Below are 14,615 nucleotides of genomic sequence, written 5' to 3' on the forward strand. Positions count from 1 at the left end.
TTCCCGAATGGACTGCCCGCAGTGTAACTGCTCGGACCCCTGTGTTGACCGTTCATTGCAAACGGGGCTCAAGCTTTTTTTGTTCCTCGCCGCCAGTGTTATGAATGCGGGGGACACCCCCGCACCCATGAATCCCCAAAATACCAAACATGAGGAGCGGGGGGCAGCCCCTGCTCCTCATGATCGGTATTTACGGCCACAACCAAAACGGTAACACCCAAATCGAACAAAACGTCCATGCGGACAGTTTTTTTTTCGATTAAGTTGGGTGTTACCCACCGGAAATGTACTGGAATTCTTTAACATTAAACTAAAAGTAAAATAGCATTGTATAGTTACACAGTAAGAATAAGCCAACATTGTGCAACAGTAAACTGTAAATGTATGCTGGGATTGTCATAGTGGAAATGTTCTATAATTTAGCAAACTGGAAACATAACTAGGCAGTAAAACTAGCAAGCTCCTGGAAGTTTGCAAATTGGTTGTATGCTGGGAATTTACGGGGGCTGTACAATGTGGGATTATATTGTGGTTGGCAGTGCTCAGAATACACCTGAGTCGACAAATTAAGAGAGTGCTAGGATTGTCAAACTGTCAATATACTTGGCGTGTCAAAGTGGTAACATACTGGTACTATCCCAGTAGGAATATACTGAGGTTGGATAAATTGGGAGTATACTTCAGGGATTTGGCAAACGATTAGCACGATGCTATGGACTGGGACTGCACCACATTTATCAAACTGGGAGTGAAATGGGATTGAGAAAGTGTAATAAAATGGGGATATTAAACCTAATCTACTGGATTTAGCAAACTCAGAGAATGCTTCGTTTTTTAAAGTACAACATGCTGGGACTGTGTAAACTGGGAATATACTGGGATTGTTGAAAATAATGTGTCTGAGGCTATTTTTATGATGGTACACAGAACGAGATTTGGACAACAAAAGGACATGCATGAGTGTTAGGGCTGTCACAATGACCACACGTGCACTGCTGTTCCTTCTCAGTGCCAACATTGTTAATAATAATTCCACTTTCTTGACGGCTCTCGTCTCGCAAAAGAAAAGGATACCTAAGTACACGAAACCCACCGTGCATGTTTTTAACGCACTTTTAGTGGAGAAAAGAGAAGACCTAAGGAAACTGCGACGCACAGCAGTAAAGTCACAAAGTGCCGTCTCATGGGAAGAAGTAAAACTCGCTAAAACCAATTACAAAACCTGGCTACGTAACACCAAATATCAGCGTTATCAAGACGATGCTTAACAAATGCTAAGTGTGATATGCAGCAGGAACTCAAGAGATTTTTGGGCGTTGATTAAGGACAACACTAACATCTCCATGCTACCTTTGATAAACACTGTGAGCGATTCGGCATGGATAAACCATTTTGAAACACTGTACAGTCCTCGCAACAGATTTGTAAGCCCGATCGCGGATCTCTCATCCACCACATGTGACACTCTAGCTGATTCTAATGAAAATTAGAAAGCTTAACAACTCGCGGGCTGCTGGTCCGCCAACCACGAAATAAAGCTACATACTGTTCCTTGGAGCCTTTTCATATTGGAAGTCTTCAAAAAATGTTAGGAAACAAGATCTATCCCCCTATCATGGAAGCAAGCAATTGTGGTTCTGATTTTCAAAAAAGGGCCCAGGGACAACCCGAACAACTACCGGCCCATTGCCCTTCTTGATTCCACAGGGAAATTATTTGAATCACTCTTATTGGACAAGTTTCTACACTGGACAACATCTGTGAAAACGGCGGACCCACTTCAAGCGGGCTTCATAAAGAACCTGGGCACGACAGTAAACATCTTGGCCCTGAGTATATTTAAAGCAAAGGTCCTTGAAGGTCGGACAAAAATCTACATCGCTTTTATCGATCTGGTTCAAGCCTTTGACCAGATCGATCGATCTGTACTTTGGGAACAACTTGAACATCAGTCTTGCTCGCCTCAAATTTTGAATCCCATCAAGGCGCTATAGACAGGCACCTCCATGTGTGTGCGGCTAAATCAAACGGGCCTGCTTTCCCCATGGATTCAAACAGGCCATGGTGTTTAACAAGGCTGCCCACTGGCCCCGGCACTCTACAATGCCTATATCGCAGACTAGAGTGAAGTCTTTACCCCCGACTCTAGGAGAAGACAAAATATCACGTCTACTTTATACAGACAACATAATACTCATGGACCTCACGCTGATAGGTCTCCAGGGGCAAATTTCCAATCTGGCTGTTTACCTGAAAGACAACTCCCTACAGATGAACAGAGAAAAAACCAAAATCATGCTATTGGACAAACATAAAACCACAAAGAAAATCTTCACGTGGTCAGTTGCCAACCAACCATTGGAGGTCGTGGAAGCCTTCAAATATCTCGGAGTGACTTTGAACAAAAGTACCACAGAAGCTCTGAATCAGGACTGTCTACGGGTAAAGACACGCCTCCTCACAACCCAATTTGTTGCCATTAACAGAAAACATGGCCGTTTTACAATATCCCCACTTCTGACGTTTGACAGGTCGAAAGTTGTCCCTAGCCTCACATATGGAATGGAGGCAATGCTCTATCTTCCAGGAATACTATGGCAAAAAATAGAGGGTCAATACTGGAAGAATGTTTTGAACCTCCCATCTTCCCTGCCAATCTCCTTGATCAGGAGGGAGCTAACTCTTCCATCTTTAAGCTCCATAGAAGCAAGTAACAAGCTGATGTTATATAGAAAAACCTTGTTACCAACGCCGCCTCTTATCCTAAAGGTGATCAATAAGGAAATCGAAGCCGGGCACTGCAAAAGGTTAGAAATCTGGACCAGTGAGAATAAACTCCTGCTGGCTAGGATTGGCAGCACAGAAGCTGAACTCATCCAGAACCCAGAAAAGGTAAAGAAAAAGATTCTGGAAAATGACTGGATTCTAACTCAGGACGCAACAAGTCATCTCAAGTCTTCACTGGAGCTCCCTCTGGAAGCAAGAAAGGTCAATGAAACTCGCAACTACCTGATAAAAAGTCAGCATAGGAAACTCAGAGAACATTTTATGAGAATCCACTTAAACATAATGCATACCAACGAAACATTAGCAAGATGGAAATCGACCGATTCAGCAATGTGTCGTTTCTGTATACAAAAGGAAACAATAGAAACCCCTCGACATCTCCTTATGAACTGTCAGGGGCTGATCGCCGTTTGTTCTCGTCACCTGGGCCCACTATTCAAACACTTAAAGTTCTTCGACGAAGAGGAATGGTGGAATCGGCTGATGAGTGGGGAAAAAACTTCTTGGGTGATTGCTGTAGTTGGCTTTTTCCAAGACTCATGTCTGCTCGCCAGAGTTAAAACCGATAAGACTGTGATCCAAAAACGACAAATAACCACATATCCCTGGTGGAATAAAGTGGAGATCTAGCTTCCAGAAGAACTCGAAATTAGGATCCTGGAATCTATATGGATTTATAAAGTACTGGAAGGACACATTGTGACAAATCCTTGTAAAATGTTTTATAATTCAATTGAATCAAGAATAAAAATTAAAAGAAAATCAAAAACATTTTTTTACTGCCACTATGACCAACATAAATCCAGTCCCTACTCCAGCAGTAAGACCAATGCACACTCAGTTAATGCCCCATGCCACAACAAATGATGTACACCTGCCAAGTAGTACTTCCCTACGGGATGTGCTGTCATTGGCTCCATCCAAGCCTTTCTGCTATTGGCTTGAAGGCTAGCCTCGGGTTGTTGTGGGGGGTAGTTTTGCCCTCCAGGACATCCTGGACACCAATCAGAGAAACGTCCTATAGGGGTAGAATCTTTATTTAGTGTGCACTACAGGATGCAGTTGTGTTGCTCATTCAGGCCTGGATCCAGCATATGGAGGATTATCACCAGTTACACTACCCGGAAAGATGGAAGTCAAGTCCGGGCAATGATGGGTCAATACAACATAATGGAAACCACCAATGAAATACTATGGGAGCATAACAAAAACGGGTAATGATGTGCAATGTGTGCATAATGTCAGTTATCAGTGGGTATCCTGGAAACCTGCCATGATGTGCCAACTGGGCATAATGACAACCGGCAATGATCTGCTAAGAGAGCCGGATATCAACTAGACATAATGTAAATGGGTAATGATGTGCTACAGTATATGAGAATACTGAGAACTGGTAATGAGGCGCTATTTAGTCCTAATTTACTCTACCAACAACATGGTAGCTACGTAAAAATAAGCATGTTCAAAAACAGAGAGAATATTATTTGTTCAATTCAAAATGTGCTAAATTATTGTGGCATTGCCAAGTTCATGTTTCTATCTCTGCAGCTTTATGTCTCTGTGGATTCTTTATTCCCTTTTCTTTATTGTCTCTCTGACTTGCTGGCTCTGATTTCTTGCCTTTTTTTCAGCTTTTGTCTCTTTTTCATCTTGCTTCAACTAACACTGTTTTTTCTTCAGTGACATTTATTTGTGTCACTCATTTCCATGTCCCACGTTTTATTTCTTCTTTTGTAGCCCTGTTCTTGTTCTGGGTTACTTTTTCTTTCATCTTCACTCCTCGCAGTTCTTTCGCGTCTTTCCTTTGTTGCACTGAGTCCCTTACTCCCTCACCTGCTCTAAACAGCCGAGCTTCTTACTATGCGATATCAGGTAATAATGTCCCCATTCATAATGTCTCCATCCAGATTGTCACCGGGAAAAGCCATTGGCGACATTATATATGGTGAAATTATGAATGGGGATGGGTTGCGAGGATGTCTGCTGCTCCCCTTGTAAAAAAAAAAAAAATCAGGGATTTCGGGGGTTTCCCCCGCATGTACAATGTAATAATGTATCTGCAAAAAACAGCGACTTTTTTGTCAGGAGACATTTTTGTGGGGACATTATTGCATGGAACCTACTGTGCTAACTACCAGCACAAGGCAACCCTTCTCGCAGTCAGTCAGGGAGTGCCGGTAGGTGTCGGCTGCTGAAAAAAGGGGCCTTTTGATGTTCTTAATAACTTGTAATCAGAGATGATTAGTAGGATGATTTTTGATTTTATTACAAGCGGAATGGTGTATCACAACTAACTTGTAATAGGATTATAAGTAATACACCTTTAGGGGGGGGTGACAAGATTTCACGTGTTGGTCTGGTATAGCACTTGCTGCTCTGGTAATGCAGCACTGCAGATGGCAGCTGTTATGCGTACTTCCATGTGGGTATTGTTTTTATCAATAGCAGACTTATCTCTGGAACAGCTGTATTAGCCCAAAGAGCTATAGCCTGGTTGCTGTTATTTCTTCACACACACAACATAATACCATGCCACAGTTTATACTGGAACTACTCATTTGACATATTATTTAAAAAAATACAAGTAAACACACTTATTGAATTAAAAGGTTTACAAGCAAATCTTTGCACTGATGACAATGGTGAATATAGACAGAGTGGGGCAAAGAGCTCCTACTGGTGCACCAGTCAATGCAATTTCACTACTTTGCTGGGGGCGGGAAGAGCAAGGGGCGGGAAGTGCAACTGGATCTGCCAGTGGTGGTTCGCCCATAAAGGGTGACAAGGCACCCACCTGCCACCCATTATGGATGAGCCAAGGCAGCCCAATAAAAACTCAGCTGACTGAGTACTCCTAACCTGAGAGTGTATGTGTATGGGTGGGTGCACCTGTGAATTAATGACTGTGTGTGGTTTGGGTGTACAGTTGAGTGAAGAGTGCCTGTAGTATTTGTACATGTATAAATTAGCAAATGAATGCTGGATGAATTTGTGTGTGCTTGTGTTTGTGCTGGTCCCTGGGGGTGGTGATTTGTGCTTAGAGAGGGGCTCACTTGGCTATATTTTCTTAACGTGGCATTTCATTTTTCACTCGGCATCAATGGTAAATGGTAAAGCAAACATGATAGGTGTTGTTACATGACTGGACTTGCCACCTTTGGTGCAGCCAGTCCGGCTATATTTTCTTACTGTGGCATAGCATTTTTTTACTGGGCATCAATGATAAAGCAAACATGAGAAGTGTTTCTACGTAGCTGGATTGGCCTGTTCTGGTGCAGTCAGTTTAGCTTTTTTTTCTATTGTGGCATTTTCTTTATTTGGAATCAATCGTAAAGCAAATGTGGTAAGCGTTATTACTACCCTTGGTTGGATTGGCCTACATTGGTGCAGCAAGTCTCACTATTTTTTCTTTTTGTAGCATGGCCTTTTCTACTGGGCATCAATGGTAAAGCAAACATGATCAGTGTTTTATGTGGCTGGGCTGGCTTAATTTACTACAGCCAGTCTGCCTATATTTTCATACTATGGCATGACATTATTTCTGGGAACCTTTGGAAAAGCAAACAAGATAAGTGCTATTACGTAGCTAAGAAACATGAACCCAAGTATCATGCACTTTCCGCTGTAATGAATGCTGGCTTTACATTTCTAGTGTTTGTACATTTTAGTATTGAACCAGTATCGCTATATTTTATTACTGTCTAATGGCATTTTGTACTGCCCATTAAGGGTAAAGCAGACATGATAACTGGCATTACGTGACTTGACTGTTGTACTTTGGTGCAGCCAGTCAGGCTATATTTCCTTACTGTGGCATGCCATTATTTACTGGGCATCATGGGTAAAGCAAACATAAGTGATATTACATGGCTAAAATGCCCTACATTGGTGGAGCCAATCTGGACATATTTTCATTATGTGGCTTTGCATTTTGTGACACGGCATCAAAGAAAAAATTATGAGTATCCTTAGGAGGCCATACTGGCCTAAATCGGTGCAGCCAGTCGAGAAATGTTTTCTTATTGTGGCATGGAATTCGTACTGGCTAAGCCAGCAGGAGTATGCTTGTATGTGTGGATACTGGAATATATCGACAGATCCAGCATGGACATGTTCTATTATAGTATAATTTCTGCATTACGCATGAAGAAAACATGTGTATGTTCTTATATGGAAATACTGGCATACATTGGTGCAGCCAGAATGAAATGTATGGGCTTAGCCAGCATGAAAATGTGTGGGTGCAGCCAGCATAACAATTATTTGTTATACTGGCATACATGTGGGAAAATGTATCATGAAAATGTGTTGGAAAATGCTCCTGTACAATGTTTGTGGCTTTTTACCCAATCTTTCACAGAAAGTGTCTTGTATAATACCCAAATAACCCATTATTTTGAAAATATCCTTGATTGAAGCCTTGGTTGGTTTACGCTCCCTCGCTACACTCGGTCGCTCACACATATTTGTGCTAAACCTTTAGCCCCCTACAATAAAGAAAATCACCAGCCATCACTGGCATGTGCAACCAGCTCCCATCTTCCACCTATCTCTGAAACTGCCTCTCTATTTATCATCTCATGTACCTAGCATAAGCTAACTCTGAGGACACAACAGAAAGGCCTAAAGCTTCACCCATAGCAATCATAACTGTGTTCTTTTTTCCAGGTCTGGTTCCAAAACCGACGAGCAAAATGGAGGAAAACTGAGAGGGGGTCTTCAGACCAAGAAGGCCCCAAAGAACCCATTTCTGAGGGAACACAGCCTGGGAGAAACCTGAACTCCCCTTCACCAGGGGACCAGAGCCGAAACAAAAAGGAGACTCTGGAAATTCAGCAAAGGTGAGAGGAGCATGTTTCAGGCAGAAACGTCATTCAGACACTGGTAGGGCCAAGAAGCCACCAAATGGTAGCTGTTGCACTATACAAGACCACTTTACATTACAATAAATCACTGATTAATCCTTACCCAGTCCAGAGCACACACATCAAACCGAATTCTCACTGGGTGCTTAAATAATTATTTTATTTTTACACCAATCCAGGGTAGTCATTTTGATGATGCCAGTATGAAAAATAAAAGGCTGTTTCTTACTTGCAGTGATTCAAACCTATCATGTGCAGTTTTCTCACAGAGATTTAAAGCACACGCTCAACCCACTAAGCTATCTTTAAAAGATTAGATGATTACCATTACATTCAGGGCTGTCATTCTGCCTCATTACGGGTCAGGAGGTAACTGTTCCGGTGCTACCGACGGGTTGCCTCTGGACCTGTAATTATTTACTGGCATCTGACTTCCCGGTGCCACTGGGAGATTACAACCCCGGCGCCCGAAAAGTCAGGCACCAGTAAAGGACTGTATGGGAATGGGGACATGGAAGCATAGGCACTGTTGTTAACGGTGCCGCTGCTTCCGTGATGGGTCTCCCTACTGTGGCCGCTGTACCCAGCAGGGTCAGAACCGTCGGGCACGCGGCTACAGCATGCAGCTCCGGCAGGCAGACCTGTAATATGCCCGTCCGGAAACAATGGTGCTGGTAAGCTTACTGGCACCCTTCTTTCCGTCCCGCAGTGTCAGTATGAGGCCCATTATTATCTTCTGTTTTTTAGTGTAGGACTGGCACTGTCTCCTGGCTGTTAAACATGTCACCTGGCTCGGGTGTCTGCAGCCTTCGGTTCTCCAGGTGCTTTGAACTATGAATCCCATGATCTCTCACCATTGACTTTGCTGGCTAGGGATGATGGGAGTTGCAGTCCAAAATATCTGGAGAGCTAAGCGTACAGAGCCCACTTCTACTGGTTGTCAGTGTTGGCTAGTTGACATTGATTGTTTTGGACAGGCAGTGCCTCCACGTTTGCATCACTATCTCAGTAATACCTGTAAATGCTACAAGGGCACTGGCTCTTTCCCTAGCATACATGTTTTTTTTATTAGTACCATGATCAAAGGATCTTAGTCTCTTCCGGTAATCCATATTTGCGTAATTTGTGAACACAAAGTCCTTGTTACTTTCAGAGTTTCTGTCTCCTGGTTGTTAGCATTGGGCTTTAATCAGTCATTGTTTAATGGCTATCATTGTTGGGAATGCTTTTTCTGAATGTTAGTAGTGGATTCCATTAGCAGTATCACGAGTTCCAATGAGTTGATGTTTGGAGGTAGCTGGCATTGGCTCCTGCCTCTTAGTGCCCTGGGCTGGAATCATCTACTGGTTGTTCACGTTGGGCTCCGGGCTGCCCGATTGTTCCTGTATGAGTCAGGCTGTGGGGTGGCAGTGTGAGTTTCAGGCTGTTAGTCGCTTCCAGTTATTAACAATGAGCACAGGTGCTGGGATCTCGTATGGCTTTAGCTCCTAATTGCTTGCCTTTAGCTCTGAGCTGGCAATGTCTTTTGGTTGTTAGTGCTGGGCTCTAGCTGACCATGTCTCCTTGTTAATGTGAGTTGATAGCTGGCAGTTTCCTCCAGGTTCGTGCTGGGCTGATTATTGGCCGTGTCTTCTGGTTGTTAGTGCTGGGCTCTAGCTGACCGTGTCTCCTTGTTAATGTGAATTGATAGCTGGCAGTTTCCTCCAGGTTCGTGCTGGGCTGATTATTGGCCGTGTCTTCTGGTTGTTAGTGCCGGGATCTTGCATGGTCATATCTCCTACTTTTCCTCACATATTTTACTCTGAGCTGGAGTATCTCTTGTTACTTAATTCTTGGGGGTGCCAGGTGATGGGAGATGAACTGGAGAGTGGACACTGATTTTGGGTACCTTCCTAAACTACTCGGGTACCTTTCGGTGACTTGCAACTAAGTTGATGAAAGTATTTCCCCATAATATTTGCTGGATACATACTGTATCCAATGGTAATTCATTATTACAATGGAATCCGGGGAATTTTGATATTTTCTAATGCTCTAGTGCCAGGGTTGTCCAACTCCAGGCCTTGAGGGCCAGATCCATGTCAGGATTTCAAGATACCCCCCATTAATATACATATAATGCATTTGCATACAATGATTCTAAATAGTCTAGTTAATGCATCCCTTTTGTGATGCACACATTATGAACATCTCTGTCTAAGCTTGTGGATTGTCGCTTCTCGTGCTGCACACTTCGGTTTTCCTAGGCGGGGTGACAGCATATCACCTGTTATAGTCCTTTCACTTTGCCTTATTCTCGCCAGTCTGTTGTGGCAACATAGTGGCTACAAAACGAATACCAATGAAAAAGGAACCCTGGGAAGCTGACCCATCACTGAGCTTGAGATAGGATGCTCCTGGCAGGGTTCTTCCTAAATTACTTGTCGGGGGGTGATGGTCTAACGCACTGGCTCTCTAGAAGTTGGCGTTTCTCTTCCTCTGTGTGATGGAGGAGTAAAGGGTCCACCTTTTGTCATGCTGTCTTTGTCCCCGGTTAGGTAACCAATGTATCCGGTATTGGAGTGGCTTTTGGGGTCGTTTGATGGAGTACTCCAAATTCTTTATTTTCAAATCCTAGTTTTTTTTTCATTCCATGTGCCCAAGTTTAAATCTCAAGTCGCGTCTCTCGCTGTCCACCTGAAACCACGGGATACTCATCTGATAGGCCGTTTAAATGACCCTCGTATGTGTGGGTAGATTGAAATGGCATCTCACTTTTCAGAAAGTGCTGCCTGCCTCCCTTTAAGTCCTTTCTAGTGTTATTAGTGCAAGAATGGTCTTGATATAAAAAAGTAAAAGTCTGATATTGAACTTGCTTTGCACAAGCACCGCTTACTGTATTGCATGGCATCAGTAAGTAACTATTGCGAATCCAGTGACAATACAACCCTAACCCGTTCAAAGCCTGGGAGCATAGCTCAGGAGCAACTCGCTCCCCTTATAGTCAGTGCTGGAAATGGAAAAATATGAGTCTGGGAAATCTCCTAACCACCCTTTTGGGTGGGGTGGCTGGGGACGTTAGGAGGAGGCAGATGGGGAGAGTTTGGAGTGATGTGGGTTAGGGCTGAGGGTCTCCAGCCTAAGTTGAGTAACACCCATCTCCTCAAGGAACCCAATCCTGGTGATTTGCATAAAAGCAAAGCGCATTTTGGGAACATTGGAACAAACACAGAATTTTACAATTGCACTATGTCTGTGGCAGTGATTCAAGCATAGAACCCTTCCTAGCAAGTAATGAAAACTGGGCTCCCTTCCCATGTGTCAGAATACACACCCTAATAGAAAAAACATCAGTAAACCACACGAAATATATACTCATTTGGAGAGTGTCTTGCGGGATGTAAGGTTTGCTCTGTTTCACAGAGCTTAGTCAAGTCTCTTGAAGTGCTGCTTAAAAGTGCCCCTGCTTCTCAGGATTAGGTATTGGAGACTGCTGGTGGGCAGTTGGGGTTTGGGGGTGGGTCCTACCTAGTCCTCGATGGAATGGCACTTTGGCAAGACAAAGTTTGCAGGAGCAAAGCTCCGTCTTGTTCCGCCCTTGCATATGGAACAAGACATCATATGCAACATGGACTGGATTCAGGTCTCATTAAGTACTACATGAATCACTGGTAACATAAATAAAAAAAATAGTCCTATGTATGTTTGTCCTTGGAAGTGCATGTGATGCTTCCAGTTCCATGGCACCTCCAAGCAAGTAAATTCATTTAACCCTTTATACTGGGGTCCCAAGGATCCTTAGCAGTCAAAGGTTTTCCTGGCCGCCCATGACATGTGAGAGCAGCCAAGGGGTCAACTTGATTTCACCAGTATCCCGGTCAAGGGATGAAAAGTCTCAACAAACTGCAGTCTCTGGCACACACCTATTTCACACACGACATGCTAGTGAATGAGAAACTGCCTAAAATGTCAATGATCTGTTTGCACTGACAAAAACACATCTGCAGACATTTGGACTTTATCCTCACGTGTTTGCGACAAAAAACGGGCAATTTAAACAGTCTTGATTTACAAAAGCACTTTTCATTGGAAACATCGTATTGGAAAACGCTTTGTAAATCTGGCCTATACACTTTAATAGTATCCAGTGATTTTAACGAAAAAAGTACAGAGAATTATTTTTTTAATGAAACAAAAAAATCGAAAAAACATTGACTAATATATATATATATATATATATATATATATATATATATATATATATATATATATATATATATATATTTGCGGTAGGGTTAAAAGCATAGGGAAACAGGGTCCTTGGGGGGGAGCCCCCAAATAAAAAAAATACAATATTTGATGTTTTTTCATTGTAATTGTTTCATTATAAAATACCTCTCTGAAAATGATTTCAGTAAACTCACATAGAACCCACTTTAATCCAAGTTTGCAAATACTTCATATTGTGGGATCTTCGGGAAAAACCTTTTCTGCATTTGAAATTCGAAATGAGTTGGTTGGTAGCTCCACCCAGCTGGCACACAGGGGAATTGATCACTGGTAGGGATATAGGCTTCCTTCCGCCACATTTTCTTAAATCATGAATCGAAACAGTGTTGTGTTAGTTCAGGAAGATACATAGATATTGATAATAATATTGTCTTTTATACAAGAAGTGTACTATGCGAGTTTCACACCAGAGACTGTTGCTTCATCAGGGCTTGTGAAGTGAGTATGAAATGTGTCTTGGTGACGGTGAAGTACTCGTCCGAGCCTGCGACTTGAGGGGCTGCTATTCAAGACACGGGCAATGGCGAGGAAGCAAGGCCAACTGGTACATAGCTCGTACACCCCTCACAAGACCATAGGGGCCTCACTACCTAACCAGTTAATTACAAGGTTCTCTACATATCTGCATACTTAGTAGTGGCACCTTTAGCAACTCTGTACCTAGACTTTCAAATTATGGTTTGATAAGAAGAAGAGGTTTCTAGACTACCTCTTTAGTTGTTAATGGAGCCCCTTCCATCAGCAGTATTACGTATGTCCTTTATATTAGCTTTTTAGAAATAATCAAGGTTTCACCTCTATTAAATTAGCAACTCTCAAACTGCTGCCAATGAGACTTTCGGAAAGAGGAACTCAAGTTGTCTTGAATAGCTCTTTCATTTGTTATGAAAGACCACCTTAGCCAGTAGTATTAGGTCCAGATTTCATTAGTTTTTCAAAACAATCGCAGTAGGACTTGTATAAATTGAGGAACTCTTTAGTCTCTATTGTGTCACGACAGGCAGCACGATTGCAAAGGCACCCCAGGAGTACTCATAACTTGCAGAACAGGGTACTTTTCTTGGGGGTTTAATGCTGGGTCTGTTTAATTTTTTTAATTGACTTTTTTTTATATACCGTGCCGCAGAGTGCATACCAGTTACCAGTTGTTCACTGTTACAGCGCTCACACCGGTGCCCACAATAGTGTTTAGCTACGGATTTAAGCAAAATTATGGTGATGCTTTCTGCAACCATCAAATGATATAAAGGTTATGGGACAAGCCTTGAAAAAACACCAGTTTTGGCGTGAAACACGTGTCGGCCTTGTTCATTGTTTCAATATAAATATGACAAGGATTACAAACAGAGGTGTTGTGTTAATTATCTAAAACTGCTATATCACTGTTTAAAGATGGCTGAACACTGGGAATTTAATGTACGGTACCACGATGAGTTACGAGAAACAATCATTAGTCTTTACATATCTAAACACTAGGAAGAGGTGCTTTGTCTCTTGGACTCTGTTTGGCACCACAATTAAAAACGATATGTGCATTTCTTTTTTCCAGACCGCTAACCTATACTATAATGGTAGATGCTAAATCCCTGGCACAGCATTGGGCACTTCTGATTGGCTGCTTAGGATGCGACCCTCTTTCAGATTTGGGGCTAGACTGTGTAATGAACATTAGTAACCCGGCGAGAGACAATCTGAATGCAACAAGCATTCTGATTGGCTCTCGCCAGATCCCTACCCAGCCGGGAATCCCTCCGTCGGGATTCCACGGCCTTTGTCGCCGACGGTGGGCGTGGAAACCCCTCAGCCAATGAGGAGGCTCGAAGCGGGGCCATCCCCGCTCCGAGCCTCCCTGCGGCTGAGAGGCTGCCTTCGCCCTCCGCCGGGGACTCGGGTACGTTTTTTTTATTTTTTATTCCCTTCCCTCCCACCCGCCCTCCCAACTTACCTTCTTGGTCCTGCGTCCCCAGCGAAGGACGAGGAAAGCCTCCAGCTGTGAGGAGAATCGGAGCGGGGCAATCCCCACTCTGCGCCTCCACATAGCTGGGTACAATTTTTTTTTTCCCTCTTCCCCCCGGCCCACTCCCGCCCTCCCAACCCCACTTACCTTCTTTTTGATCCTTTTTCGGGAGCGGACGCGCGTTCGCTCCCGATGGCCGCCACGGAAAGGGAAAACGGATTCCGTTTTTCCTTTCCATGGCGGCGCCCATTTTCTTTTTTTTTTTTTGCCCGAAACGCTGCAGCATTTCGGGACAAAAAAAAAAGCTCTTAGTGCCCCGGTCACGCAATTTTTGCGGGCCGGGGTACTAATAGCAATAGAACCCTCGCGTCGGGGGCTATTGCTATTAGTTCCCGGCGGCGAGAATCCACGGGATACACTTAAGGTGGATTGGCTCGTTTCCGAGCCATACCACAGTGTAATCCCATGGACGCACTTATGTGCATGGTGCGCCGGGCACACTCTCTTTTTTTTTTCTGGCTACCATGGAAAGGGAGAAGGGACCACCCGTAGTCCCTTCGCCTTTTCAAGGTGGCCATTTTTTATATTTATTTTCCTCCCATTCATTAGTACGGAGCAAGTTGGCCCAAAATGGTACCATGTTGCCCCGTACTAATGAAGCAGTATGCTCATTCTAGTGTTCCTAGAACAAACGCATACTGCAGCAACACCTTTTCAAATGGCAAAAGAAATGCTGC

General features: G+C 43.4%; 1 protein-coding gene across 1 annotated transcript in view; it reads left to right on the plus strand.

Moving 5' to 3' along the window:
- The window catches only part of DRGX (dorsal root ganglia homeobox), a 143,362-nt gene that overhangs the window by 87,971 nt on the left and 40,776 nt on the right, over window positions 1-14,615 (plus strand). Inside the window, exon 5 of the mRNA XM_069612199.1 lies at window positions 7,456-7,628. Within this exon, the coding sequence (XP_069468300.1) occupies window positions 7,456-7,628 (173 nt within the window). The remainder of the gene's footprint in view (window positions 1-7,455; window positions 7,629-14,615) is intronic.

Source organism: Ambystoma mexicanum, chromosome 8 (assembly GCF_040938575.1).
Source record: "Ambystoma mexicanum isolate Mex_15411 chromosome 8, UKY_AmexF1_1, whole genome shotgun sequence".
In the NCBI taxonomy this organism is placed as follows: domain Eukaryota; kingdom Metazoa; phylum Chordata; class Amphibia; order Caudata; family Ambystomatidae; genus Ambystoma; species Ambystoma mexicanum.